This window comes from Syngnathoides biaculeatus, chromosome 19 (assembly GCF_019802595.1).
Source record: "Syngnathoides biaculeatus isolate LvHL_M chromosome 19, ASM1980259v1, whole genome shotgun sequence".
In the NCBI taxonomy this organism is placed as follows: Eukaryota; Metazoa; Chordata; class Actinopteri; order Syngnathiformes; family Syngnathidae; genus Syngnathoides; species Syngnathoides biaculeatus.
Window position 1 is genome coordinate 14,704,628 of NC_084658.1, and position 27,142 is coordinate 14,731,769.

A 27,142-nucleotide genomic window follows, 5' to 3' on the forward strand; every position below is an offset into this window, starting at 1 on the left:
TAAGAATTTAAAAAAAAAATAAAGTCAGCCGTATTATGAATCATGCACGTTTATAGAAACAACTTTGGAGAAATCTTGACTTCTGAGGCAGTGTGAAAATAAAGCCATTATTTTCTCATTTTATTAAATGTATACCTTACATATATTTGGACAAATCTCATTTTTACAGGTTTTATGAACAGCAGTAGTTTCTTTTTTTTAAATAAAAATGAGAAATAATCCAAATTCAATCAAAATATAAAAGAATATGTAGAAAATATTGAGCCCTTCCCCCCCCAAAAGCCTTCTCAAAATAAAATAATAAAAATAATTGTATTTACAATGTGCACATATAAATACAAAGTTTTCCCTTTTTCGTGGCGACAATCAAAAGTTAAAAAATATATAATGTAAAATTATAGATGCTTTATGTACTCTATGTAATTTAATAATTTACTGTAAAATATTTCAGCAGCGGCAAAACCAAAGATGCAATAGGATGAAATGACTGTTAATGAGACAGCGTTGACATTTTCGCCCCCATGTGGGGGCCGGACGTGACCCCCGCCGCTTTGCACCCTGGGAAATTTCGCCATCGGGCGCTTACACGGCTCAAACTGGCATCCCCTCGCCAACTCGCCCTCATGAATATGAAATGAAACCCGAGTGACCCACTGGCCTGTTTACGCAAATAAACTTCATGACTTACTTTTTGGGTTTTACTTTGAAAGGAATTGTGAATTTCCGGACGGGTCCGGTGCCACTTTACGCCGCCGATACCCGAACGGTTTGTGGCGTGTCCGTAAATACCCGCGCTGTATACAGTGTACACGCGGGTAGATCCGTCCAAATATTAATACCATTTGTATCTCTATCGATCGATACCGTTGTGATGGGCCACGTTAGAGCGCTGACGAAGTTGCGTAGCGGGCGGGCGTCACACGTGCCCCAGCGCCGCGTTCCGGCGGCGTTAAATTTAGCGCTTCCAGGAAGCGGTCCAAACGCGGGCAGCTGCGCTTCCCCGGCGACGCTCGTCATTCAACACCGGCAAACGGCCCGCGCGGACCTTTTTATTTAGAGATATGTACGCGCGTATAAATGGGGGGGGCTCCGATGTGCACATTCAAGCTATTTATGGTTATAAATATCAGATTTGCTGCCGCGCTCGGCTTTCACTCCTGAACGCGGGCTGGGGGGGGGGGGGGGGGTCAATGGCTTTGGTCCGGCCCTCAAGATAGAAAAGGTGCTGTAATTAATTAATTATATTGCATTTTCAATTTTTTGGGGGGTTGAAAATATGTTGAATTTTAAAAAATGAAAAGGCTTAGATCACGTAACACATTGAATTTTTCCAAAAATAAGTGTCAGACAATACATTACATTGTATAAAATATATATTTAATAAAATGTGCACAGGTTGAGGATATTTATGGTTATTTAAAAAAAAAAAAACTGCCACTCGGCTTTCCGTCCTGAATTTATTTTAATAACACTTTTTTTCTATGATTTTAGTAGTTTTATTTGATTTATACTACATTTTTATCTGATTATATACATATAGTTTATTTACATTATTTTTTTCCAATATCGGCAGACTTATGAAAATGTTTCGAAATGGTAAATGACGGCATGGGAATAGTTGACTTTTAAAATGAAATATAAATATATTTAACTCCATAAAAATGATACATGTATTTGTGATTACAAAAAAAGACATTTGCATTAGCGTTTTAAATATCTGAATTTGCACCCTCAGGTAAAATGTACTTGTTGAAAAAAAAAAAAAAAAAAAAAACATTTTTTAAGATCGTTTTGGGGTCATTCTTTAAATATCAATTGAATATTGGCAAACTATAAAAACTGCAATGACCACGGGAATACTTCAAACTATTTAACTTGTCATAATAATATATATAGAAAATGATTACAAATCTCCAGAATCTGACTGCCAATTGAAGGTATTTATGGTTAGAAATATTCATTTTTCAACTTGTTTCTTTTTGGCCTGCAAATATCCAATTTCTCCCCCCCCCCCGGCTGCAGAGTGCCACACAGGGTCCGCTTTGGAGGGGGTCACCGGGTTAAAGCGTTCGCCTCGGCGGCCGGGGCCCCCGCCCACCTCACTTGCTGACAGTGGAATGACATCACCGCGGGGGCCCACAAAACGTTTGGGCGCACAAAGGCACGTCGGCGCGGACGCAGCACTTTTTTGGAAAATCCCTAACGAGATTAGCGCCGCGATCGGCCGTCGTCCCCACCGAGGATCACGCGGGCCCCCGCCGGGGCGAGCGAACCGCGCCGGGGGCCACATCGGGCGACGTATTCTCCCCGCCGACAATGCGTCCATCAAAGACTTTGACAATCTCGGCCCTGAAAAAAAAAACAAAGGAACAGTAAACGGTTCCAATTTTTGACATGAAGATTAGCGCCAGAAAAAATAAAATAAAATAAAACCTCGGCCTAAATAAACGTTTGAAAGCAAACAGTTCGGAAAGACGAAATATAAAACTGAAAAAAGTTAAATACAGCTGAACTGTAATCCGGCAGGGATTCTTTCACCTAACCACAAGAGGGAGCCCAAGTAACACTAGTGCTACTTGTACCGCACTTTTGAGAATCACTTTTACTCATCTGTGTCCTTAAAATTCAGGAATACACCCAAATGCATTTTTTTTTTTTTTTTTTTTAGGTTACACCCCACGACACTGTCGCGTTTTTATGCTTCCGGGGCCGATTTTGACGAGGCAAACGCTAACGTAAAATAAACGTAGACGTTAACGGCTCGCGCGCGTCTTGTGTTTGTGTTGGCTGACCCTCCCCTGACCCCCCAACACCTAAATCAGAAGCCTTCACCCTCTTTCTTTTCGCTCCTCTCTGGCTTTATCTCCGCCGACAGACAAACGACTGTTGCCGCCGTTGTTGCGGCGCAGACGCCGTCAAACGGTTTTCTCGGAACGGCAGACGAAAGGGGGGGCTGGAAGTGGTTTTTCCACGGGACTTTAACATCCACATGTTGAGGTCAGGAAAAGGTATTTCCTGCTTCCGCAAAAGGCGAAGAAAATCCTCCCACGGCTCTTTTTCTAATTCAAAAGAGTATTCGGTGCCTAAAAAACTGCTGATCTGGTTGGATTCATATCTGCAAATATGTTATTTGCTATTCACGTATTGTTGTTTTGCATCGTACCAACACTGCTGACTAGTCTCGTTGCGTTTTGCTCACAGTTCCTCCTGAAAATCGACAGCATCCACGCGTAGAATTCGAATTGTGCTCTACAAATCCGAGAAGTATCGACGGTGTCACGGCGGGCCGACGGGGTTCAAGGGGTGAGGACGAGAGCGGCGTCGTCCCCGCAAATTAGAGCCGACTAATTGTCCGCTTGAATTACGGCGCGCCGCGAGCGACGGCGGCGCTGATTACGGAGCGAAAATGACATTAGCGACGCTGCGTTGCACCCGACACAAAAGAAGCTCAATGAAGGCAACAAAGGGAGTTCAAAGACGAAAGACGCTCAACCGTAACCAACCAGTTGAATGCTAACCTTTAGCCAGCGGCGGCGGCCCCGCCGTTTGTTTTTGCGTGTGTTGAACAAAAAGCCTTGCGCCAGCTAGGTACTAATTAAGCTAAGCTAAAATAAGGTTGAAAGGGTCGAAGCGTGGCTCAACTTTTTGTTTGTGCGTGCAGAGTGGAAGAGAAGACATTAGCCACCTGGCTAGGTGGAACGTGTACATTGGAGCAATGGGTTGTTTTCACGTGACGTCACCTCGAACTGCGGCCGTTTTCGATCCCTGAGCTCCCGTTACTCATACGTAGGCGAGGTGGACAACATTACGTTTTTATGCGACTGACAGCACATCAGGACCTTTTATCTTTTTATCTTGATCTCTTACTCTATGTGACAGCAACAGAAGCCCCATAGCTCAGTGGTTAGAGCATTGGTTTGGTATGCCGGGGGTTGTGAGTTCGTATCCCACGGGGGCCTCCGCTCCCCGAGTTGCGTCAGGAAGGGCATCCAGCGTGTAAAAACTGTGCCAAACAAACGTGCGCGTTCATCCGAGATGTCACGCCGTGGCGACCCCTCACGGGACAAGCCGAAAGGAGCGCACAAAGTGTAACCGAGAGCTTTCCGTACACGTCAGAGACATTAAATGGCGGCGTGCGGTGAAAACAACCCATTGGCAGCGTCTTCCCGAATCGCCATTTTGCGTTGAAAAGTGTCCTCCGAGCCGGAATTGAACCACAGATTGAGCTCGCCGTCGGCCGGCACGTGTAGAAGGGAGCAAATCACCCGAGCGCATCCTTGAATTTGACCAAAAAGAAGAACAAGCGCCCCAATTTACGTCCCTCGGCTTTTCACGTTCGACAGCCCGGACGTCGCGCAGTCGAAGTCGTTTGACTGCCGCCCGGTGCTTCCTTAGAGAAGCGAGGCCTCCCGTCGTAGCGGCTGTCATCGCGCGCGCTCGTCACTTCCTCACAGCTTGCCCGGCCCGCTTTCATCCCATTGTTCGCCGGCGCTCCGAGTACCGTCGTAGCGCCTGTTGCTTGGGGTCTGACCTACGAGCCTGAGACTCGGGGTCTCGGGCTTTGTCAAGGAGAATCAGAGCTGCCGTGGAATTCGGACGCGGAGGCGCAAAGTGACAGCTCCCGTCGGGCCCGGAATGTGCGTGAATGGCGGAAAAGGGTTCAAAGAAGAGTTGATGGCGAGGGAGATTACAGTCAAAATGATTCGTCGTAATGTACACCGGGACGAAATGTGAGAAAGGGCCCCCTTTTGCGCGGCAAATTGACAGCCGGAGGGGGCGGTGGCGAGCCGGGACCATCCAAATGCCAAATAAACTAACCCAAAGGGCCTACTTACATAAATATTGTTTGTAGGGTGAAACAGAAAACATATTTATCCATGTATCTTTGCTACGCTTGGCTAGCAGTAAGTTTAGGTTCAAAATTTGTGGCGTTCGTCTCACGGTTTTATGCTAAGCTGCTGAAAGCCGCTTTTCTACACATTAAACGGAAGACGTTTGCTAGCTACATAACTAAGAACCACCTAATTATTATTTGAAGCTAACATTAGCCTTATAGTTGACTGACAGGCTAGCTATCGCTATCCCTTTGTTTTTGTGAGCGTCAAACAAAAGACATGAGCAAGCGCCTCAAGTGTCCACGCTTAGCTAAAAAGCTAAGCTAGCATTATCCTTGACAGTTTTTAGGGCTGACAACACTAAATCATGTTCTCGTGTAATACGAACGACCGTTTTGCACTCCATCCAGTCTTTCATTTCCACCTAACACCCTCCAATTATTATAATAATTCAGCCATTACGTCGCCATGTCATTTTGACAAAATAGTTTGACATAATTCCATTTACAGTTGTTTATTAAAATTAGATTTTTGACCTTGTTGCGGGTCACTTTAAGATGGACGTCGCCTAAACAGCTATAACAATTTTTTTTTTTTTTTTTGCGCAATTAAAATTTTACACGCTAAAGTATGATTATCGTTCTAAGTTGTTGCCTGACCACTTTCCCTCTCCTTGATGAGGTCAGCGTTCCTTCCCCCCGCCCGCCTCCCGTCGCACGTCACGGAACGAACTACGTCACCCGCCCGGCCGGCACGCACGCGGCGCATGTTCTCACCTGGTTTTCCACGGCAACCAGACCACATCAGTTTCCTTCCTCGCATAACAGGTTTCGACAGGGGCCCCCCATGTCGAGTGTGTGCGGCGGCGCTTTTGCGCCTCTTGAGAGGAGCGTTCAGTGGTGATCTTTGCGTTCGGGGCAAGTGAGGCAGTGCCCCGCCATGTCCGACAGGAGGCACTGTGGGTGAAACAAAACAAAAAAAAAAAAATCATATTAGAAATGTGGATATTTAAAAAAAAAAAAAAAAAAAAATAGTTAGGGCAAAAGCAATTATGCCCCACAAATCTTGAATAGCAACAAGTGGCAGTTCAAATGTGTGACATTTTTCTGAATGTAAATGTTTTATTAAAAGAAAAAAAAAGATGTTATTTTTCTTTGCATTTATGAAATTTGGAAGCACGACATGCAACAACATAACTGTGGCACAAGAGAAATTCTGACGAGCAACATGTTTACGGTTGCGTAATCTGAAAAAAAAAAATGAAATAAAATCTGAAGGGTCTCATAAATTTTCCTTTGCATTTACATATATATTTTAATGTCCAATTTAAAAAAAAAAATTTTTGACAAATAGATGTTTAAACGTATCATGAAAATAATGAAGTACTAATGAAGTAAAATGAATAAAATCAGCCAAATAAGTAATATTATTCAAATGATACATTTAAGAAAATTTTTTTTTTTTTTTTTAAATGGGTTTATGGCACAAGCGCTCATGCTCTAGGAATTCTGCCTAGCAACAAGTGACCAAGGGTGACATCACAGGAAATCTGAGCCTCCGCTGTCATACGTTAGATGACAAAAATACACTTTTTAAGACATATTTGGGGCTAATTTCCTTCGTGTTTGTACCAAGCACGTCGAGGTCGGTCCCATTCCAGCAAGACGTGACCCGGGACACAAAAAGGTTGAAGCCATTTCGGGCCGAGCCTCTTGCTCACCATGTGTAATAACAAAAAAAAAAAAAAAATTAAAAACAAAAAAACGATTGCGGCGACACACAGCTGGCAACGGCAGCTCACCAAGAGCCGGGCACAAGCGCTCGCTTTCTAATAATACTCGGGCGCACACGACGGGCAGGCCGGGCCCGGCGAGGTCGTCACGGCAACGAGAAAGTCGGCACCCGCCGGTGCCAAGAGAGCAGCAGCTGCCGGGTCGAGGCAGATTAGCCCCCCCGACAGATTTACGGTGGAGGACTCGAGATCGCCAACAAGACGTGAGGAAGCTTTTCCGGGTTGAAAGGTCGCGGGGATCTTTTATTCTAGATGGCTGCGACGTGACGATAACACAAATTGCTATCGTGATTAACATTTAAAATGATTGTTTGTTACGGTGTTTCGAATGTTGTAAAAGACTCCAAGGCGAAAGTCGTAGGACACGCCCCTTTCTCAATTCAAGAACCAGCGACCAATCAAACGGTGGAACTAACCAAAACGTACCAAAAAAAACCTGAGCAAATTTTGGGATTGCGGGCAGCTAATCCCACGCTAGCGCGCGGCCACTGAGCGCAAACCGAAGTCGGCGGCGTGCGGCGCTAGACTGTCCGGGACCGCGGCCGACCCGAACCGCCTCCGTCGGTTACTCCTCAGCCTTGATTCTTGCTTTGTGGGGCGTTTGGAAGCGGCGCCCGCTCGGCGGTTCGCGCAGGAACAATAGCGCGCATTCTTTTTATAGCGTGGCGGCCTCTGAAACGAGGGCCGTATCATTGGGGAGTGAAGAGAGCACCTCTGGGGGCGTTATATAACCACCGACCGTGCCCCCCCACCCCCACCCCCATGCCAGCCCTTCTCTTCCCCTGGCCTTGGGCCAAACTCCAGTCCAAACAGAACCCACTTTGTCCCGGTCTTTTGTTTTTGGCAGCAGCTGTTTAATTCCAGCAGCTGACTCTTTTGTGATTCCGGCTTATCCCGCCCCCCCCCCCCCCTTCCCTGTTCTTTTTTTTTCTTTTCTTAGACCTCTTTCGTGGTTTTGTAGTTTTCTGTTTCCTCTCTTTTTTTTTTTTTTCCACCCCATGGCTTCCGCCGCCGCCAACTGTCTGCCGTTAGCGTGGTGATGTACGGCGGGCAGCTGACGCCCACCTGCCGCCCGGCCGTCGATCCGGAGGGCGTCGCTAAGCCCCGCCGCCGCTTTAACACGAGGAACCCCGGGAAGGACCGTCCCACCTGTCGCGGCTCCCGGCAAACCAGTTAAACCATTAGCGGGGATGACTAATGAGGGCTTAATCCGGCGCCCCGGCCGTTGGGGCCTTTTCTGGTTCGATTTCCCACACACGACGGCTAAAGACGGATCGAGCCGCCGGGTTTTCCGTCTCCAGAAAAGTCGACGCTTCTTCCGCTTTTCTTTCGGCGGCGATAAGCTCACGTGATGAAGACGACGACGACGATGATGATGATGGGGCGGTGGGGGCAATCAAAACTAGTTGTCGAGTTGAATTCCAAGGAAGAATCTTTGCAAGTTCAAATCCAGTGTGTAGAAACAAACTGATGTAAATACATAAACAGGCTAAATACTAAACCAGCGCGCATGCAAACTAACGACGACCAAGCAACTGAGGAAATTAATTAACTGCGACAGTGGCTGTAACTAGCGACCTTGTGAACAACCAAAAACAATGACCAACTAACTCATAAACAAACCTAACAAAGCAAGAAACATGCCAAAAAATTAGCAAACAAACTAATCAACTGATAAAGCAAATAAACAAATCAATAGTAATTAAAAAGTAATAATGAACAAACTCAACAAAACAAAATTGAGTAAATCAGTCAACCAGGAAGCTTAAGAACCACTAAATCCGTCCAGAACAAAATGTTAATTGAATTTTTCATTGAATTTTCAAACACATAGCACTTTTTTTAAATAAAACAGATTCCTTTGTATTATCTTTTTCTTTAAAAATGTAATTTTTATTTTTTCATTTGACTTTTTTTTTTTTTTTACATTGTGAATATAAATTCCTCAATAATGTACAATTTTTCCCCCCCAACAAATTTAGCTTTTTTTTGTTTGTTTTTTTCAACTACATAGGATTTCTTGAAAATTTGCCTAAAATTGCTTTTAAAATATTTTGGGGAGGATATTTTTTTTTTTTGTAAAATGGTGATTTAGTTCCCCAAATATTATTGTACAACTTAAATTTTTTTTTTGTTTACTTAGGTTTAAAAAAAATGCACCAGTCTCTCTTATTTTGCCTCTCTTGCAGTTGTGCTTCAAATTTGGTTACAAAAATGCGTCGGACACGTTGAAGCCTCAAATGTGGGCTTTAAGCCAACAGCGGCTTTTAACTCGCCTTTAATTGATTAAAAGCGGCCCGGACGGCGCACGTGGCTGGCGTCAGCTGTTCCGTCCGCCCGCGGGAGGGTTGCCGTGGCGACCCCGACCGGCGTCGGGGGGGAAAAACTGAGTCACCGCGCTCAATAAAACAAAAGCGCAAACAAGCGCCGCGTCAAAGGACGGACAAATGTCACGAGAATCGTTTTGACGCAGCAAAGCGTCAAGCGGTTCCTTTTCCCCAGCAGACGCCATCAAAATTGTCATCTGGTTGGGTCAACGTTCGTTTCCCTCCTCCACTTTTCACTTACCGCTACTTTTCGCGCAAAAGCTCAAAAACAAAACGAGAAAAAAAAAAAAAAACCAAAAAAAGGCAGCGAGAGTCCGGAAAGCGAGTGGGTGGGCGGGGGCTCGTTGTCTTCAGGTACGAGAGCGACGCTTTCGTCTGGAAAATATTCAACCTTTCTTGAAAAACAAATAAGATGTACAAATCATTTAAAGAAATGGGGGGGGGAGAGAAATGTGGGTTTTAAAAACTTTTTTAAAAACGTTTTCATCGTAAAAATAACTTTTTCTTGAAAAAAAAAAAAGACCCCCGGTTTTTCCCCTAAATATTATTTTGCAAAAATAGACCAATTCATTTTTTTCCCCTCAAAAGTACCATACCATTGTTATACAATACCATTGTGGGGGAAATTTTATTTTCTTTAATTTTTTTTGCTAGTGGCTAACAGGAAATGATGTCACTTATTTCCAATGGGTCGGTCAGAACTGCGACTGTCAACATCACGGCGGACGGGTTCCTTTTTGCCGATTTTAACTGCCTTAAGTAGTCCACCAGCTGTTATTTTCCCGCTAAATATTAAAAATATGAAAAAGAATTCCAAACAAATAGACATTTCATTGTAAATGCTAATATTTTATCCTAAAAATTATCCCACCCACCCCCGAAAAAAAAAAAAAAAAAAAAAAAATCTAAAAAAAAATGTGTTCCTATAAATTCATACAAGTCCTCGTTTCACACCCGGCGGGGGCGTCGGGGGAGTGCGCTCGGCGGCCAGATGTCGCGCTGACCTCGCTCCGTCAATCTTTAATGCGGGGCGATTGGCGCGCGTCATTATTTGGCCGCCCGAACGAAGGCGACGTCCTTCCGTGAGCGCGCCGCTTCGCCTACATCAGAGAAGAGAAACGAGGGGGGGTCTGTTGGCCAAATATTTGCCGCTCTTCGACCCCATTTGCTTTAGTGTGTCCCGTGTTTGCATTTCAATGACCCGCGGTCAGTGTCAGGAAGGCGGCACGTGTGGCGTCCCTGACTAGCCGAGGCCTGATAACCAGCCGGCGGCACAAGAACGGACATTTAACCCCCCCCCCCCCCCCAAAAAAAAAAAAAAAAATGCAGCCTTGTGGGAAAAAGGGTTCACCCGATCTTCGTTCTTTGGCTTTGCTGACCTCGAAATGCAAAGTAACGGCGTTACTTCGTGTTGATGTCATTTGAGTAGTTTCACTTTAAAAGTACTGTAAAATGACAATCTTGCAATGTGCACGCCAGGCCACTAGTTGGCAATGCAACGTTGTAATGAAACAAAACGGGACAGTTCTTTCTATCGATGTAGCTTTGGTTGGAAAAAAAGTTATTTTCTTTAAAAAAAAAAAAAATTCAAAACTTTGTTGAACAAATATTACTTTTTTCATTGAAAATATTTAATTTGTCGCTTGTAAGAGAAATGATTGCTTAGTTTCTTGGAAATATTTTGCTTTCCAAATGGGGGGGGGAGATAGAAAACTTTCAATGTTTTCCCCCATGTAACTATGCCCACAAATCATTTCCATCCATCCATTTTCTTTGCCGCTTATCCTGACGAGGGTCGCGGGGAGTGCTGGCCAATCGCAGGGCACATCGTGCCAAACAGCTGCACTCACAATCACACCTATGGGCAATTTAGTGTCCAGTTAATGTAATGTTGCATATTTTTGGGGATGTGAGAGGAAACCTGAGCGCCCACCCGGAGAAAACCCACACAGGCACGTGGAGAACATGCAAAGTCCACACAGGCGGGGCCGGGATTGAGTCCACTTCTCTACCAGTCTCGATTCTTCCCCAATCACGTTTTTTTTTTTCCCCCCGCATCTTTTCTCCCCAATTTGCAAAGGACTTTCTTTCCCCTCACCCGTTTGCTCCCTTCGACGAAAAAGTACGTGCCGCCTCGGGCGCCGTCTAGTTCCACAATTTTTAAAATTTTATTTTGATGGATCCAATCCTTGTCACGTCGGTATTCCGCGGACTAATTGAGACTTTCCGATCGCGAGGAGCTGCGCTTCCAACGCTCAAGCGTGTCATTCTCTTATAATCCGTGAGCATCCTAATTATCGCCCGTGAAAAAAGAATAAGTAAAATCGCACACACCGGCCCACAAAAGGGGATAAAACGGAAAAGTGCGTGCGTGTATTTTGAGAGGCTGGAAAAACGCAGTTTGGGAAAATGAGCCGGACGGCCGGCGTGGGGATTAGTAGGAGGAGGGATTTTAGTGGAAAGACGGGGGGGGGGGGGGGGGGGGGGGGCGCTTATGTGTAATTCATGTTGGCGTCCTTGAAATTGCTACTGTGAGAATGCAGCAGCTGCAGTAAAAAAAAAAAAAAAAAAAGAAAAAAAAATAGCTGCAAACTTCCCTCTGAGGCTTTGCTCACGTCCCCCCCCCCCGGCAAGAATGCGCAATTTTTTTTAATTTTTTTTTTTGCACATTTCTTAAATCTATTCCCGGCGTTCCCACACTTTAAAAACGGGCCGTCAATCCGAAAAGAAGCTCGGCTCGGTTCTCGCGTCGGCGTCCCCCTGCTGGAGAGTTCGAGTATGGCCACCCACTGACCGGAATTTGGGAAAGTATTTCTGGTGACGAATTTGTTGGGGGGGGGGATTTCAGCGGGGGTGTTTTGTTTAGAAAACTTTTTTTTTTTTTTTTTTTTTACACAATTCATGAAAAAATGTTGTTGAACAATTTTTGGGACAATTTGTGCGCCGATAACCGCAGCAGTGACAACATTCCGGGTACCGTTCACTCTTGTGGACACCCAATCAAATTGTCCGCCGCCCCTTTAAATTCCGTTGGCCGACATCATGCGCCACCAAAATGGCTGCGGTCCAGCCCCGTAACCGGAGCACACAAAAAAAAAAAAGGAGGGTGGGGGTGTGAAGCCAAAGCGTGGCACTGCGGTCAAAATTCAGCGGCCCCATGAGAGCATACAGTAAAAGGATTAGCTTGACAATGCCCCCCCCCCCCCCCCAACATACAGCACCAGCATTAAGCCTCTCGCTGCAGCCCACGTCGGAAACGGCACATCACGCATTTAGAGGTGGGAAACCACAGTGGCCCAAACGGGTGGGAAATGGTCAAAGGTGATGTCATGACAAATTAAGATGGACATTTTTTTTTTTTAAGAATTTTTAAAAATTATTTGACTTTTTTTGGGGGGGGGGGTCGTTGTTTGCTTTACTTTTTCGTCAAAAAAAAAATTTTTTTTTTCTTGGGAAAATAATTTCCCCATCAAATTATTCAATTTAAACTAGCGGGGGAAAAAATTGGTTGTCTAAAAAAAAATTTTTTCCCCTCTTTTAATTTAAAAGGTCACAGTTTTTTTTCCTCAAAATAAAAACCTCTTTTTTATAAACTTTTTTTTTTTTTTCCAGAAAACAATTGATTCTCCAACCGTTTCTTTCCAAAACACAAATTGAACTTTTTTTTGTATATGACTGCGGTCACTCGCTTTTTTTTTTTTTTTTTTTGGACTATCCGAAGACGAAAATGGACCTTGTGGCAAACCTGTCGACCCCCCCCACCCCCACCCCTTTCCCGATAGCGCTTCCACGCCGCTGGCCCTCGAGACTCGACGTCCGCCAGGTGAAAGCGGTCCGCGAGCGAGCGCGCGTTGGGACTCTTACCTGGGATTAGTCCATTAGTTAATCACCCCCCCCCCCACATTAAAGCCCCCGTAAAGCCGGCGGGGCCCACAATAGAGCCGCCATCAATCAGCGCTTTCCGCCGCTCCCTTTTAGTCATCGGCGCCGACGATAAATCGGCGGTCTCCGCGACGGCATCTGCTCGGCGTCTGGCTGGCGCGCGGCCCGCGTTTTAATCAAATTAGAAAACGCGCGTCGCTCCGCCGTCGATAAAACGCTTTGCGGCCCTCGGCGCTCGTGACGTCGCTCGACAAACGTCCAGAAAAGGCTGCGGGACATTCCGGACCGGCCATTCCGAAACCGCCACAGGTGAAAGAGTTCTGCTCTTTCTAGATGGAGGATTCACAAAAGTACCAATCGGACTGGTACCATAACGGTAAACATAGGAATCCTTAAAAAAAAAAAAAAATTCCAAAAGTGTGTCGCGTTGGCCTGTGGGTGGGGGGGGGGGGGGGCAAGCTCCACTTTGTGGCAGCATTTTCTCAATTTTGGGTCTGATCATGTTTCCATGATCACACGTGGAGGGCTGGGGGGTTGAGGGGGGGTCACGAGGCCTTGCCAAGCCGGCGGGGCATGACGAAAGCAGCGCGTGGCTTCAAAACCTCCGCGTCAGATAACGGCGGCGTACCCGCGCCACGGTTCAATGCGGCGGCGGCGCACGCGGGGTCGGCGCGACCTGGACGGGAGGGGGTGGGGGTGTCAACGGGAACCGAATTCCGAATGTGCCAGCGGGACGGCCAATCATTGACTGCGCTCACAAGATCCGTTTCGCTTCAAGAGGCTGCTTCAACTTTTCCAGTATTCACCCCCCCCACCCCTGAAGCGATATGAGCTGTTCTAATTTTCTTTTAAAAATATGCCTTTTTTCATTTTACTTTCAAAACAAAAAGGCAAAAAACCCCCCCAACAAAAATTTGAAAAAAATTTCTCCCCAAAATAGAACTTTTTGAAAGCCTTTTACTCGCAAAGTGCCCCCCCCCTCAGTATTTCCCTCCAAAAATCTGGAAAAATAAAACTTTTCCCTGGAAAAAAAAAAAGAATGACTTTTCAGAAAAAATATCAAAAATTTGTCCAATTTTGAATTTTTTTAAGGAATAAATACATAAAAATGGATGAATAGATAGATAGATAGATAGAGTCCACCTGAATATTTAATTTTTCCCCCCCTTCGCCCAAAATTTTAGGGCTTAATTTTTTTTAAGGAAAATATGATTGCATCTGTAAAAAAAAAAAATCTTTGAAAATATCCAACTAGCAAGCAGACGTAGGCCAAGCGATGCGTCAGCGTGGCCCCAAAAGGCCGCCGAGGAATTCCCGGAATGCTTTTTTTCCTCGGCACGGATCAAACGGCTTGAACATTAACCGCGCGGAACTCGGCAGCCTCGCAACCGCCGCCGCCACGAGTTCAAAGGTCACACACGAGCATTGCCCCGCCACCCCCAAAACGATGACGTCGCGTGTATCAAATCCGTTTTTTTTTTTTGTTTTGTTTTCATTACAAGTCACAAAATGAGTAATCACTTGATTAAATACATTCTTTTCAAATAAAATGTAACCTAATGACGGCGTTCGATCTTTTTGCGTCGAACCCCAACGGGAGCGACGTGCAGCCATCGCTTTGCGGCACCACGACGGGACGAACGGCTCTCGAGATCTTTCGCCGTATTGCACATCTTTTTTTAATCAACTTTCGTTTTAAGGTTAGGATATAACCTATGTTAGCTTCCTCTTTGTAGAAAAAGGGCAACTATGAGACCGGGGGATTTCCCAGCGTTCCCCCTGTTAGGAACGCGTGCTCAGTCAGCACGGGGGAGCGCTCAGACCGGCACACCGGCGACGCGTCTGCGTGCGCTGACGCTAGCGCCGTCGTAACGCTCGTTGGTGACTATTACGAGACCGACGTTCGCGCACTTCACTGCAATCGAAAGACCACCTTTCGTGTCCCTCTGGGGGCTGAAAATGCTTATTCACTAAACTTAAGGGGGTTTTTTTCTTCCCTATGGCAATTATAATGTGCACCATCATCACGCGCTGAAAACATTTTTGACAGCTTCGGCAAAGGAGGCCCTAAAGGGACAAAAAAAAAAAAAAGGGGCCGAATCGCGTCGCAGCTCAGCCACAGCAAAGACAAAATCGTTGCGGTTTTTGTTCTTTTTTTGGGAGCGCAGACGACTCTCGGCGAACTCTGTCCGGCTCCCCCTCGCGTGGGCCGACCCGTCATTTGCGGGGACGCAACTACGCCGGCCGCCGCCATCTTTACTGGACGCGGAGATGCCTCGCAGTCGGCCTGCAGAAAAATGACAAGCTTTGACCCGCGCGCGAAGGTCGCGTGATGCGTTTTAAGCGAATAAAGACGACATCGTTGAGTCGAGAGAAACGCTCGCGTAGTAGAAGAGGAACAAGAAGCAGGATGTAAAATGAAAAACCCACCGGCGGACTCACTTCCTGTCACGTGACATGCGGCAAAAGCCACGTCGACCGGGACGCTAAATTAGCGGCTATTAGCGACGTACCGGGTGGGGAAACAAAAGCGGCCGAGCTCTGACATTAAAAATCCGGACTTGGAAGTCAGATATGCAAATGAGACAGGAAGTATTTGCAGCAACGTTTCCCACCTTTAAGATTTTTAAAAATTATCTTGCATCTCCACAAGCACGCGAAGAGGAAACTGCCGTCGAAACGAAGACACGGCAATCATCTTTCTGAGAAAAGTTGACCCCCCGTCTACCGCACGAAAACGATAACGTACCCGCACGCGCGCTTTTGATATGATAACCGAGTCGCAAAGATGGTCGCTCGGCACTTTGAGGACGTTTTCTTGACCGAGTTGCGCTCTTGTGATGTTTTTCGTTTGGTCCTAAGCGGCGACATTTCCAGCATGTTAAAATGCTAACGTTTGTGCGCGCTTCTTAAATATTAGCCACGTGGAAAAACGATGGTTATCGGGAAGTTTAGGTAAGTTTTATTTTGCCTGATGTAATTTTTTGTGGTTTGTTTGAGGGACTTATTAAACTTTAGCACATTAGAACGAACATTTCACTCAAACGTAAGCATGAATGGTTGTCGTGGAGTACTGGGAAATTATTTTTGCCTGTTTTCTTCCCACCCCTAATTTTAGAATCTTGGGATTTTTAAGTGACTGTCAAGTTTAGCACTTTTCAAATTTTCCAAATTCCGTAATTTCCAACCTATAAGCCGCAAATTTTTTTTATGCAGCTAAATTGTGTATTTTTTTTCTCACGGCTGCGAGGGGGCACTCAAGAGGAAAAGGTAAGAGCGAGACCGGTGGACTATATGTGCCGAGGAAGTGATTTTTACCGGCCCGGCCCTGTTAGCCCTGCGCTAGCGTGCTACTGCCGTGTATCAGTGATTTTCCCCCCAAATTTTCACCTTTCATATTTTCAGTTTTCTAAAGTTACTAATTATAGCCTATTAAAATGCTAACATTCCTCCCCCCCCCCCCCACACACACACACACGTAGACTTCTTTGAAATGGTGACGATTGTCAACAGGCAGTTTATGTAAAATGCATACCGGGGGGTGGGGGGGGCGGTGTCGTCAAACTCATTTTTCTCCCGGGCCACAATGTCATTCCGGTTTCCCCTGAGAGGACTGTGATAACTGTGAAACAAAAATATTGAATCATCATATTTACATCAATTTATGAACTCGTTTTGGATTCAGAAATCAAGGGTAATTGATTTTCAACTATTCACACTGGAATATCTCAACTTTATGATCTATGATATATGACAATTTGAAATTTTGGGACAGATTTTTACAAGAACCATGGAAATTGACACTAGACTTGGCTTCGCGGGCCGCATAAAATCATGTGGCGGGCCAGATCTGGCCCCCCGGGCCTCGGGTTTGACACCTGTGGCGTACGGCGTTTTTAGTTCGCTTCAGTGACTACCGTGTGCTAACATTTGCAATACATGCAAAAATCTTCAATTCGGTGGTAGAGATGGTCATCGGGGATTGTTTTTTTTTTTTAGCATAGCATTAGCATATTCTTTTCGTGTAGTATTTTCACTTAGCTTAAATAATGAGCTCAATTTTAGCTTGATAAAATGCTAACATTTATGCTTGTTTCATGTTGAGCCCAAATGATGTTGGTCAGGCAACAATTTAGACAAGTTTAGGAGTGAATTTCCTCCCTTTTTGGGGGGGGGGGCGCTCCCATTTTTAGCTCCTAGCTTAGCAAATTGAAATGCTAACACCTCCTCAGCTAGCAAGTGTCGCTAAAGACGGTTGTCAGGCAGCTTCTGGAATCTTCTCAGCTGGTTTGCCACACTCCATTAGTTGCGACTGCCGAGCCGGAGTCCAAAGTCTCAGCTGCTCATGTGACGTTTTATTTTTTTTTTAAGTTGGCTGGAGCGACGCTTGCGCGCACTTTAGCGAGCCGCTGCGGCGTTGTGGGGGGGGGGGGGGGGGTGCAAACACGGCAATAAATGTAAATTCACCCAGCGGCAGAAACCCCGACATTCTTCCGCTTCCCACAAACGCAACACGGTTGTCGTTAAGGTCGGGCGCGAAAGAGAAATGAGTGAAACGGCGCTTTGCTGAGCAGAAGTGAGAACAGCGAGAAGGCGGGCGGGGGGGGGGGGGGGGGACACTAAATGACACCCCAGAAACATATTAGCTCGTTTGCATATAAGTTCCCATAAGCGTGACTGAAGCGTACGTTTGCGTTTCGGTCGCGAAATTGCTGCGCTTTCGCACCCCGCCCGGACATCTGCTTTGATCTCCAAAAAAAAAAAAACCTTTACCCTCAGGTGCAGCGGCGATTTGAGCTTCTTGTTAGCAGTGCGGCGCGGCGGTGATAAAACATTAAAATTAAGGTGGCGCTAATGCCCTCGCACGTGGCCCAAACAAAATCCGACGATTGAACGGTACAAATACAAAACGAGAACACTCTCGAGCAGCTGCTGTCGACTACTCCTCACATCTAAACGCTCACGCTGGGCTCTTGATGTCGCCCGCCAGGCCACGCCCCTTAAAGGCACATTCAACGGAGGGGGTGGTGGTTATGTGTTTCGCAGCAAAAGTCGACAAACATTGGCACCAGGCTCCGCCCACAACCTATGATGCAAAGTTAAAAGTTTTCACAATTTTAGCGCTATCCGTCGTGCCCCTGTAGCCAATCAAAGGCGACTTTGTAAGACCGAGTAAGAGACGCAAAACCACGGAACGCCGCGTCCCGACGTTGGGAACGTCAGCCGGATGCGCGGGACGACGGCGGCGGGAAAGCGACGCCAAACTATCGTAGCTGTCAGACGAGGAGCGAAAGTCATCTTTGATTTTCATCTTTTTTTTTTTGCACTGCACATATTGTACAATAAAGTCCATATAAGGCCTTACTTCCTGTTTCCTCCAGGCCAACGCGTAACTAAGCGCTTCGTCTTCAAAGAGCCTTTTGTTCAACGCGCAGTCCGAGTGACGACTTTCCGCATTCTTAAAAATTGCCGCCATCGCGCTTTTGGTGCCGCCGTTTGTCCTCGCCGTTGACAATTTTCACACCAAATCGGACACGCGAGGCTTTTTTTAATCGTCGTCCGCTCGCGGGCCGTGTTTGCGGGGGGGTGGGGGGTGGAGGAGGGTGGATTTGCAGGCTTCGCATGTGGCCTGCGGAAAGTCCTCCTGAACCGGCTCGCATAGCTGAGGGATGACGAGCGGGCCTCTAATCGTGCTCGCCGCGTGACGACGCTACGTAGAGGTCATCGGCGGCGTTGAGGAGGAATTAATTATATGTAACGAGATTACATAATTTCATTGCAAAATTTAGGGTGTCGAGCTGTTTTTGAAGTTGACAGCTGATCCCCCCCCCATCTGCCCTACATAGTTTGTACTTTTCCACGTCATCAACACACTGAATATAGCATTTATTACATATCCACCATGCTACAATGCCGACACCCATACGCACTGCGTGTATAGTATTTATGACACATTATACAGTAGTACCCCGGGGCCTCTTACGTTACTCGTAGCAAAGGTTAATAACCGTGCGACGCGTCGGGCTGTGAGGAAAGTCAATTCCTGGAAAGCTCCCCCGCCCCCCAACCCCCCACGTGTGTGTAGCGTGAACAGAGCGTGTTAGCGAAGACCTCCCAGGAAAAAAAAAAAAAAAAAAATATGGGAAGACAAGGCCAGCTGTTCACTTGCGCGCGCGGACACTTTTTTCCCTTAAAAATGTAAAAAAAATAAAAAAATACACACTACTACAGGGCAGTTATGTGAAGAGTGTGTAGTCACAGCAGCTGTTTTGTGTTACTGGACAAGCAGCAGCAGCAGCACGTGCAGGCGTGTGCGTGCATATAAAATGTACAGCAAATGCCACAACACCCCCCCACGCCCCCCCCCCCCCCCGCTACGATAAAAGAGATTAAATGACGGCAATGTGAGCAGTTAGTTTAATTGAAGATTTGCTGATGAGGGCGCACTCCTACTTATGATGGGCTGGCTGCTATTTTTACAAACGCCCCCCCCCCCCCCTCCAATTACCCCGCCCCCCGAGTGCCCTCAATAACCCCCTCAACCCGCTGCCACTGCGTGTCGCTTTAAGGGGAAACTGGTAGCGAGCTCGTAAATGAAGACGTCAAAGCATAGGTAAACAGGAAGTGGAGGGGGAGGGGTTACGAAGGTGGTTTCCTCAATGCACATCCTACACCCCCCCACCCCTCCCCCGCCATATTCAAACAGTGCATAAGGAAACTTGATTTTTACTATCTTTTCTTTTTTTTTTAAAACACCTCGCTCAACGGGAAAACAGCCAATCACAGACGAGGAGGCGTGACTGCTGAGCTGTCAATCATTTGCCGCCCACCCGGAAGCAAGATGGCAAGATACAAAGAAAGATGAGATATGAAAGCAACATTTGTATTCATCCGTCGCCGATTTTTGGAATTGAAACATTTTTTTTAGGACATTTGGAAAACTGCATTTGGGGTGTGAGGAAAACCCAAATTTCGCATTGTCCCTAAAGGCAACATCAGGCTACGATCACAGATAAATACATTTAGTTAGGAGTTAATCATATTTTTTCTGAAATTCTAAACTATTCAACAAATGAACATAATACAGAATCTGTTTTTCTATTTTTTTTTAACTATATGAATAAAATCATTATTGAAACTCTGAAGGGGGGGGAACTCCCTTTGTATTAAATATGCACCTGCAAAAAAATGAGTCAAATCGATTTTAGCGGGCAATTTAGTGATGAACATGCCGGCGGCGAACCCCCCCGCCCCCTTAAAAAAAAAAAAAAAAAATCCCCACTGTCCCTTTAAGAAGCGCAGAGCGGCGGTTGTAACACTTGCACATGCCGCTCAAACCGCAAACTCGGTGCACCGCTGGGCCAATTCGGAGTGCAAGCGAGTCCTCACCAGGAAAGGGGGAAGTAGGGACTATTAAAAGAAAGGAAGTAAAAGATGAGAAAAAGAAAGAAGAAAAACAAATCAGGCAGCCTACGCAAGCGAGTGAGCGGCCGTTCCACTTGAAGATGGCGAAAACCCATCAAATATGCCGATGCCGCTCCGCTGCTGCTTTGCATCCGGTCGCCACCCGAACCTGAAAACAAAGACCAAAAAAAAAAAAGTTTCACTTCACGTCACTTTCACAAAGTCACCTGTGGTGCAAAATGGCCGCCACGTCAAACGGCACAGCGACGTGTTCCCGCGGCGTTAGCTTTGCGCTCATTAAACAAGCTCATCTACTGAGCCGGACTATTTTTGCAGATGGCTTCTCGTGATACGCGCGGTATATCTTAAGTGTGCACTGGCCCTTTAAATAAAACAAGTCGTGCATAGTAAGCTTCAAGCAGCACTTTAAGTGAAACATATCACGTGACTTATTTAAAGGGCCAGCACGCGTGTGTGGGGCATTGAACGCAACGCCGGCCAACTGGCAGAGCGTCCGCAATGCATCGCTCGCGCGACCTCGCCCGCCGACATGACCCGGACATTTTTTGACGCCCTTTGGCACTCATGCCGGAACTCGGCCGGAGGTGGGCGGCGGTCAAACGTTAGACATTTCACTACTATGACTTTTGAGTCAGCGGGGGGAATCCCGCAGAATGCCACGGGCGTGAGTCACTTGCCTGCGCCGGAAAAGTGGCAACGGCGCCGGATTCTCACCGTGCCACAACGCATGACATCGTCTTGTGTGTTAGTTTCATTTTTTTCACCGATTTGGGGATTTTTACAATTTTTTTTTGTCATTACCTAAACGTTACCAACATCTGGTATATGTACATATAGTCTTCTTATCTTGCACGAGGTATTTTCGGGGACCGTAAGTTCAAAGTCGGCAAGTTTCCATCAGCAAGGCCGGAGAACAAAGATAATCTGTTGCGTCGGGACGCGTTCGACCTTCGGCCCTCCGTGTCCCGGCGCGAGCGTAGCTAAGCGCTATTACGCGAACCAGGCGGCCAATTTTTGCGCGACCCCTCATCGGCGCAAACGCGGCAGGGGAAGCTCGTCACTTAGCGCCGCGTCCGGGTCGCGACCTCTTTCAGAGCTCATTAGTGATTTGGATTTCCGACAGCTGTCCGCAGACTGGAACTAAAGCGGGCGGGGGAAAGAGCCGAGGGTTCCCCACTGGCGACACCGACTGTGAATAATCCATGTCACCGTTTTCTTGTGCCACCGCTGGTGGGAAGTAATGTACAAATACTTCATTAATGTACTTGAGTAGATTTTTCAGGTACCTGCACTTAGGTTTTTACTTTTCTGACAAGTTTTATTCCAATATTTTGAAAACAGATTACAGCTAGTAAAAGTTGCACTCACAATTTAGTGTCCAATTAATGTTGCACGTTTTCGGGATGTGGGAGAAAATCGGAGTGCCCGGAGAAAAGCCATGCAGGCACGGGGAAAACATGCAAACTCCACACAAGCGGGTCCGGGATCGAACCTGGGTCCTCACAACCGTGAGGCCAACGCTCTACCAGCTGATCCACCGCGCCGCCTAGAAACAAGCATCCCTGCAGAATTAATGCCTCGCCACTGAAAAGGACTTGTAATGCGCCATAGATGCCACAAGATGTCAACAAAGGACTATTTTGTCCAAATGAAGCTCCTCAACTCACTTCAAATTGTGCCCTTGGGTACACATGTCACTAGAGGGCACCAAAGGATTTTGTGGTGGCTCACAGGAACCGATAAAAATCTACTTTTCAGTCATCATCATGAGCTAATTTTGTTTTTTGGAACCAACTGTTTTGCTAGCATAAAAGCCGCGCCGATGCTAGCTAGGTGATTTGAGATAATAAAAAAAAATGTTTACAAGGTCATTAAAAGAGTTCTGTGTGAATTTTTTTTCCCCCTCCCATTGAATGCAAAGCCGAAGGAGCGAGGCCGGAGCGCGACCGCGAGGCGACCCGAACGTACTTTTATTTTCTCTTGAAAACGGCGACCTCGCTGAGATGGAAACTGACAGCTGAGGGCGGCGGCGTGTCGAATGGGGTCGCTATCAGGTTCAAGGCGAGGAGGAGCGAACGCCTCGCCTCCGTGGCTTTTTTCACACAAGGAGCCAGTGAAGTCGTCCCAGCTGCCATTACACCCCCCCCCCACCCCGCCCCGCCGCCGACGGAGGCCGAGTGAAAGGTCGTCCCTCCAGCTGAGGGCTGTAAATCCAAGACGTAAAACTGCAGCAAAAGACGTACGCGGCGTCGGGACAGGTGCGGGTCCCGAATGAAGTCTTTTCACGCCGGCGCTGCTGCCGTGTGGTCTCGGCGAAACAACGGCGGTCCTTCACGACCGCCGTGGAAGGGGGAAAAAGCTCGAGTGGGACATCGGTTGGAGCGAAAACATCCGCGCAAACCAGGAATCAAGAGGGGAGGGGGCAGATTTAGTTCACGTGGCGCTCCATAGATGGGAAAATTCAGATGGCCGCGACAACGCTGAGCTAATAACGCCCAAGCAAGCGCCGATGAACCGAAACTTTGGGGGGTGAGGTGGGGGGGATTCAAGCCCAAAGCGTCGTTAAACATGCTCTCGAGCGGTCATCATCGAAATTCGATGCTACGCTCCGCCCACCAAGGAGCTAGTAAGCAAAAAAAAAAAATGTGTGCAATATTTCATTGCACATCTGTCTAGCAAACGTGACTCCGTTCGGGGCTCACTCGGACAAATTTGCGTTCAACAACGGCAGAACCCGCCAAAAAAAATACAATTAAAAACAGCTACCTCAAAACCAATATGGCCGACTTCCTGTTCGATTTCGATCACGGGGCCTTGAGAATTTATGACAATAAAATTTTAATTTGGGGTTTGCTATACAATCGAGACTAAATTCCTTGCTGTTCACTTTTATAAAATCGTAAAACGTTGGGAAAAAAAAAAAAGTTGCGGACGACAATTTTAAAGCGCAAAGATGACGGCAAAACTGTTGAACGTGCTTCAGTGAAGGCGCCGTGCGTCCGCCGAAGTCCGCCTGGCCTCATTGGTTCCCTCCCTTTGAGGGGTGTCGAATCGCTCCGGGATAATCCAGAATTAGGCGTCCCCGTCCCAAAATGTCATTTAAGTCTTTCATTTCCCAGCCGCCGCTTTGTTCCCCCGCCGAGATTAAGACACATGACCTCCATCTGCCAATCAAAGGGATCCTTTTCATTTGGAAGAAACCCCTTCAAGTGGGACTAATAAATACTTCAACGCCGGGCGCCGAGGGTGTCCCCCATCGCGCCCCTCACGACAGCTTTGACATTTTCCTCCGTCACTTCGGGTGCGGTCGACCCGACCGGGATGAAAATAGATTTGCGCTTTATCGAAATGTCGCTAAGGGGAGTCCGCGAATGAAGACGAAGAACGACGCGGAAACTACAGACGGCGTATTAAGAAATACGTCGAAATTGATAAAAAGCATCCATCCAACCATCCGCTCATCCTCACTTCCTTTTAAATGAGGAATCTCGTCTGGTCGTGTGAATAAATTGAGCTGCGACACAAATTCAATTCAGAAGTCATTTTACCGTAATTTCCGGCCTACAAGCCGCGACTTTTTTTCAACCCTGCGGTTTATGCGGTGATGCAGCAAATTTGTGCATTTTTTTTTTTCCTAACAGCCGCAAGGGGGCACTCGAGTGGAAAAGGTAAGAATGAGACCGGTGGAATACATGTGCCGAGGAAGGGGCTTTTACCAGCCCTGCTAGCGCTGTGCTAGCATGTCTGTGATATTTACCGGTAAGTTTTATTTTAACTGTTAGTGTTAGCGCTCGCATTAGCACTAGCATTAAACGCTTTCTGTGTACAGTCTTTGTAAATATCTCAGCTTTCAACGTGGGTACTTGCGGCTTTTACACAGCTGCGGCGTATGCAAGCACCAAATAGTATTTCCTCGACAAATGCATTCGGTGAGGCTTGTAAGAAGGCCGGGAATTACGGTACCATCACGGTTACCCAAAATATTGATTTTACTTCAAACATCACTTCTCGAAAACAAGCTTAGCACTCTCGTGAAAGCACAATTTCCCCCATTGGACTATGAAAAAAGTCAAATCGGAAGATCCATTTATCTGGTATACAACGGCTAGCCGAAAAGCAATAAAATGGAGCGTTTAGGCGATTGTTACGTTAGCACATGGTGGTCCAAATCATTAGCTCAATCATCTTTTTTTCCCACACGCCTTTAAAAAATTTAATTTCACGGCTGTTTGTATTTGACAATTTTTATTTTTTTGCCTATGACTTGACCGTAAGGGTGTTAGAAGCAAGAAAGGTGTTCATCCCCGCCCTAACTTTCCACTCAAACGTCCTACGACACCTAAACACACCGGCCAACATCAGTCGAAGGTCCCCGCGCCAACTCCGGGTCGAGAAAGTGTATTAACCTTTTTTCCTCTGATAACTTTTTTTTTTAAATAAATCAATGATATGAATTCATCCGGGCAGAGCAAAACCTGACTTTCAACCCCTTCAAGTCAAAATTAATATTTCATTAGCAAAGCTTGCCACTCGGTCAAACAAGTGATGATGAGCAAGCACAAAAAGACGCTCTCATTTTCCGGAACTTTCTATTTGATTCCATACAGATGGAGTCATCATACACCCCCCCCCCCCCCAGTATTACAGGGTCGAGACCACCAAAGACCAGTTTAAGTACCCCTTGAGTCTGGTCCGAATGGAATGTTTTCTGAAATAAAAAGCAACAAAGTCTCAACAATAAACTGCCACTGTTCGTTTTTTAAATCTATCAAAAACAAATGTGATTTATAATCTATATTAAACTTGGCGTGACACACAGCACAAAACGCGTCCCGGTTTTACTTACGCAGTCAGCTGATGACGTCATTCGACACCGGACCCGACTCCGTCCCCTGAGGATTCACTTACGATTAACGCTGACCCAATGACTGATCCAAAGTGATTCACACACGTGTCACATCTCATCAACGGTCCAGATTTCTTAGCGGAACCAGAACAGCGGCCGCAAATATATTAAAAAAGAAAAAAAAATAGTGTAGACAATGATGTCATTGTGAAATGAGGAAAAAGGCGACTAGAAGGGGGCTTCGTCATCCATTCCGGCGCATTGCATAAGTGCGCCCCGGCCAAGAAAAAAATTAAATAATATAACATCCAACATGACACACATCTGGTAGGAATACAGTCCACTTTGAAATATTCCCAGAAAAAGCAAGAAACTTTTTTTTTTTTTAATAAAAGGGAGCAAAACAAAATTGGCCTGTTCTGACTTTTTGGCTGTTGTAACACACTATATAAAAACATATTGATACAAATTGCCAATTATTAACTATGTGAACCACAAATCTGTCCAGGTCAAAGACACGGGAAGTCAGCCATGTTGGATGAAAGCCATCAAAGACAGCCAGTTTCACTCATCAACGTGAATCATTTGGTAAACAAATGCAAAATTTTTTAAAAACAAAGTCTCAAGAAGTTATCCCGGAAAGAAAAAGACACGGGAAGACTGTCCTCAACTATAGAAGTAGATTAGTGCCACCGGGATATGAATTTGAAATGTAAAGTGATCACATTTTCAATAGTTGTATTTCTGTGTAACTTTTCAAAGTCAACAATTTGCTGTTTTAAACCGTGCCAACCAGTCCGAACCGAACACCCAGTCAATCGGGTTACGCTTTCTTAGTATGTGTGTATCACGTGACAAAGAAAGCGTAACGGCGATTGGCTGAGTGTTCTGTCTGGTGGCACAGACAGTGAATGTCAGACTGCAAACTGTACCCGGTTGAATTGTTAACATTGAAAAGTTACACTGAAATACAATTATTGAAAATGCGATTTCAAATTCAAATCCTGTTTTCTGTGGCATTTTAAATTCAAATCCCATTTCATTTTACGTTTCAAATTCAAATCCTGGTGTCACTAATCTACTTCCGTACAGTCGTACTCAAGGACCAATTGTGACCCGGAAGGACACTGAAAATCTGTTATTTCGCTTTAAAGTGGCCACTGGAGACTCATTTTTTCATTTAATTTGACTCTCCCCCTTAGTACAAAGTGGGCTTCGTGCATTTAATTGGGGTATTGAGCTCAATTAAGACAGAACCCATTCAGTATGTTATAACTCCCGGCAACTTATTAAAAGGCACAACATCCGCCATCTTTAGTGCAACCTCCCACCACGACGAACTTCCATAAACAACAAAAGCGCCTTCAAGTTGCCCATTTACGTGGGTTTTGTGACAACGCGTGACGCCAAAGCGACTTTAAAACACGAACCCAAGGCCGCGTGGACTCACACGAAGGCGAGAAAAGCACATTTGAAACGACTCCCAAGTCCAAATATCATAGACACAAGCAGGACATCCACTTTACACGTGACAACAACACTAACAACGCGCCTCTTAAACGTCAAACGACTGCGCCCGAGATGAAATAAAACCTTTAAAGCAACACTTACCGTCGTCTTGCGTTCGCAAACACCCCCCGAAACGTGAAAACTTCTCTCTTCTTTTTTCCCCTCCGTTTGTTTAATCGTCGACGTGACTCGCACGTGCGCTCGCGCGTCCACGCTGCAGGGCGCACGCTAAGGGGGCGGGGCACATCACGTGACGTTGGCACACGCGCACGCGCAACCCCCCCCCCCCCCCGGCCCGGCCCGGCCACCTGCGTGGAATAATTTTCCATAATTTCATAACATTGACATGACAGCAATAATTCTGCTTTTGCACGGATGATGTGGTCACTATAACATTTGTGCATAACAGTGTGGGTGCTTTTTTTCAACTATTTAATAGTTCATTAATTTGACCAATGACCAATTAATGCATATTGAATAAAAAATTGACATAGTCCTGGTTGTTTTTGTCCTATGTGTCCAGGTC

At 46.2% G+C, this 27,142-nt stretch overlaps 1 protein-coding gene and 1 long non-coding RNA gene across 3 annotated transcripts in view; one reads left to right on the forward strand and one right to left on the reverse strand.

Annotated features, from left to right (window-relative positions):
• Positions 1-20,300, forward strand: part of fam49bb (family with sequence similarity 49 member Bb) — a 50,619-nt gene extending 30,319 nt beyond the window's left edge. The window contains exon 12 of one of the 2 annotated variants that reach the window (XM_061805402.1): positions 5,663-5,738. In XM_061805402.1, the coding sequence (XP_061661386.1) occupies positions 5,663-5,738 (76 nt within the window). Of the gene's footprint in view, positions 1-5,662; positions 5,739-19,612 lie in introns of those variants that run through there. The other variant, XM_061805404.1, reaches the window with a different exon arrangement.
• LOC133492759 (uncharacterized) lies at positions 94-26,874 on the reverse strand. The gene is made up of 4 exons (XR_009792737.1): positions 26,719-26,874; positions 20,311-20,409; positions 5,612-5,791; positions 94-2,349 (listed from the first exon to the last, which is right to left on the reverse strand). It is a non-coding gene; the product is annotated as an uncharacterized LOC133492759 (long non-coding RNA).
• Positions 26,875-27,142: the final 268 nt, after the last annotated feature.